This window comes from Gossypium arboreum, chromosome 10 (assembly GCF_025698485.1).
Source record: "Gossypium arboreum isolate Shixiya-1 chromosome 10, ASM2569848v2, whole genome shotgun sequence".
NCBI lineage: Eukaryota > Viridiplantae > Streptophyta > Magnoliopsida > Malvales > Malvaceae > Gossypium > Gossypium arboreum.
Window position 1 is genome coordinate 120,376,616 of NC_069079.1, and position 3,171 is coordinate 120,379,786.

The 3,171-nt window shown below is 33.2% G+C and overlaps 1 protein-coding gene across 1 annotated transcript; it reads right to left on the minus strand.

The window, feature by feature from the left end:
* Window positions 1-1,225: 1,225 nt before the first annotated feature.
* Window positions 1,226-2,705, minus strand: LOC108488620 (probable O-methyltransferase 3). Its single transcript, XM_017792910.2, has 2 exons — window positions 1,817-2,705; window positions 1,226-1,704 (listed from the first exon to the last, which is right to left on the minus strand). The coding sequence occupies exons 1-2, from the start codon at window positions 2,594-2,596 to the stop codon at window positions 1,387-1,389; spliced, it is 1,098 nt and encodes a 365-aa protein (XP_017648399.1). The 5' UTR covers window positions 2,597-2,705; the 3' UTR covers window positions 1,226-1,386.
* Between the last annotated feature and the right edge of the window lie 466 nt (window positions 2,706-3,171).

Consider the following 3,171-nt stretch of genomic DNA (forward strand, 5'->3'; position numbering starts at 1 on the left):
AAGATTCCGACACATGATGCCGATTATTGATGTCAAATTGGGTAAAAAGAGCATCAGAGTTTGATCTCTGGAGCACCCTTTGATGCTTCGATCAGTAAATGTATGAATGACAAAAACTGTAAAGTATGATTTTGAGTCAAAGGGTCAATGTACCTTATTAGTGATGTGCATAAGCATTATAAGCTTTGTGCTTCTTATCTGATCCATTCCAAACTTTGTGAACTTTCAGTTTCTGCTGAGGCATATAAAACTGAAGATACTGTGATATGAGGAAAGATTTTTTAAAAAAAATCAAAGAAATAATGAAAGATTATTGAATGTGTCTAATTCAATGGGTATGAAACCCCAAAATGAAATTGCCAAAGATGAGTAGTAGACCCTCACACAGCACTGGTACAATTGGGTGTCCAAGGTCCATAATTCAATCCAAAATCAGGAGAATTTTCATTAAATGTTTTGGGTAAAATTGAATGTTTACAGAAGGATTTTTTTTATCAAAATAATATAAAAATTAATTACGAAAATTATATAAAATTTCGATTATTTATGGAAATGGATTTTTTTTTTTTTATAGTTTCATTGGATTTCACCAAGCTATCAGGCGGACCCACCGTAAATCCCACCCAATTATTGTGAGAAAAATATATATTTTTAAGTAGTATCACTTAATACATTGGCAAAACTGGTTTGATTTATATATATATATATATAAAGGCCCTCGGAGAGAGTTTATGATATGAGAGGAAAGTTGCTGCCAAGTTCACCAATAACGTGGGGTACGCAGTTTTTAAGGTTTTGGGTAATTGGCAATTCAAGCCTTTCATAGTTTGGTGGTTTTGTCCTTAATTTGTTTTACTTCAGTCCATGCACATATAATTCTAATTTTAATTCAATTTGAATCACATGCTTATTTACTTTTGATATTTATTGAATGACATCCTTATATATTTGTGTAATTTAAATTTATATCGGTGTCGTTAATATATCAGGTGACATCGCTTTAAAAAAAATTCTTATCTTACTGATCGGTATATGATTGAGTGAGATTTAATGTAATGTCGTCTAGCAGTTTGGCGGCACTCAATGACACTGTAAAATAGACTTCATTTTCATAAATAATTTAAATCATATATTATTCTCGTAATTATTTTTTTATTTTGATAAAAATCTCGATTATTTTCTTTCTATTCTAATTAGCTTACTGTAGCCATTAATTGCAATGTCATTATTGGTCCAAAAAATCAAAGTGATATTTTATTTGATAAACTATGAGATACATTATAATTAGAGAAAGACAAATAATATAAGAGTTATTAAATGTTTTAGTTTTTTTCATATCCGTACGTTTTACTTTCATATTTAGTGTTCATGAATTCTCTTTCAGACTTAAGGAAAAACTTGAATAAGAGATCTCAAACCTAAAATAGGAGTAATTTTGTAGTTACTAAAACCTGCAGCAAAAAATAGTTTAGCCCATTCTTCTTCTTGTCTCTCTTTTCCGGTCACCAAAGCCATCATCAGCATATCGAAGAAGAGCTGCGTTTCTGTCGAGTTGAAGGCTTCACCATTCATTTTCTCATTCTTCGTCAATACCATATCTATTATCATCACCTTTCCTCCCTTCTTGTTTTGTCTTGAAATTGCCTCCTTACATCGCTTCAAAATCTTCAAGCATTCATCATCATTCCAATCATGCAATATCCACTGTTTAATTAACACAAAAGCATAACCCATTCATTGATCAAAATGATATGATTATATCTATTGCACATTATTGTTAAAACAGAGATAATTGATAAAAGATTTAGCAAAAAACCTTTAGTAAAACTGCATCTGAAGCTGGAACTTCCTTAAACATATCACCTGCAACATATTTCAAGTTCCCACTATCTTGTAAGTTAGCAACAACATGAGGAAGATCAAGCACAATACACTCCAAGTGTGGAAACGCATCAACAATGGCCTTGCCCAATGTTCCGGTACCGCCTCCAACATCCACCAAAGAATTCAATCCCTCGAACACCTTTTTGCACTTGTCAATAAGAATGCTATTAACCAATCGAGCATCGCTAGCCATTCCTTCATTAAACAAACTGTTTAGCTTTTGGTCATGTCCGGCATAATCCCAGAAAGTCTTTCCATGTGTGGTATAAAATGGTGTATGATCATTATTTTGGAACCAGGTGCCTAGACAATGCCAAGGCTCTGTTAAAATAGGATCCAACATAGCTTTCAAAAAAGGTGTTACGCTTAAGGGATTATCCTTAAGTAGCAGACGAGAAGCATTCGTAAGGACATAACCATCTTCTTGAGCATCATTGCATAAATTTCGTTGTGCAAAGAAGCCCGAATGAACTAAAATACGCATGAGCCGGTAGATGTTGCATGCCTTGGTAGGGTTGAGCATTGGCAGTGCAGCAACCAACTCAGTAATGGTCATGGGCTTGCCATGATTTTGAATAATATCTGGGATACCTAAATCAATTGCACATTTGAGAGACATGGAATTTATGAAATTGAAAATGTGGTTCCAAACGTGAGCTTGAGCTTGAAGTAGCTCATTAACATGCTCTCCGTTCGCATTCACTATATCCATCTTAGCCAAGGTCTTTCGGCTTTGCTCTGAACCCACGTAGCACTGGAATTTGCTATTTATAGACCGTGAAACATATCTGTAAGTATGACTTTGCTCTGAATCCGCACAGCACTGAAAATTTCTATTTATTGAATATTTTTATGCTCTTTCGTGGCCATTGGTTCCCATGCTGTAACGTCTCAATAATGGAGTTAAATCTGTTCATGGTAATAATAGTAAATGAGCCCAACGACAAAGAAATAGCATTAAAGATATTGCAAAGGCGAATTGATCTTCCATCCAGTGTTGTCTTAATCACCGTTTAAAACAAAACAATTAATGGAATTAAAGAAATATCATTTCTCTTAAATTATAATTGATATTATTAGTATAATATTTTTATTGTTGGAAAATAGATGTTCATGTAGCCCATAATTGTCAAGAATTCATTTTCTTGCAACTCTTGTACCCCTAAATATTTATAGGGAACTTTAATTCTATTTATTAGAGTTTTGTAACTTGTGGTGGTTGGGGCCTTGAAAATAGAAGATATGTATAAGTCTTTTATATATCCCAAAGTTAAAGTTGAATAATCA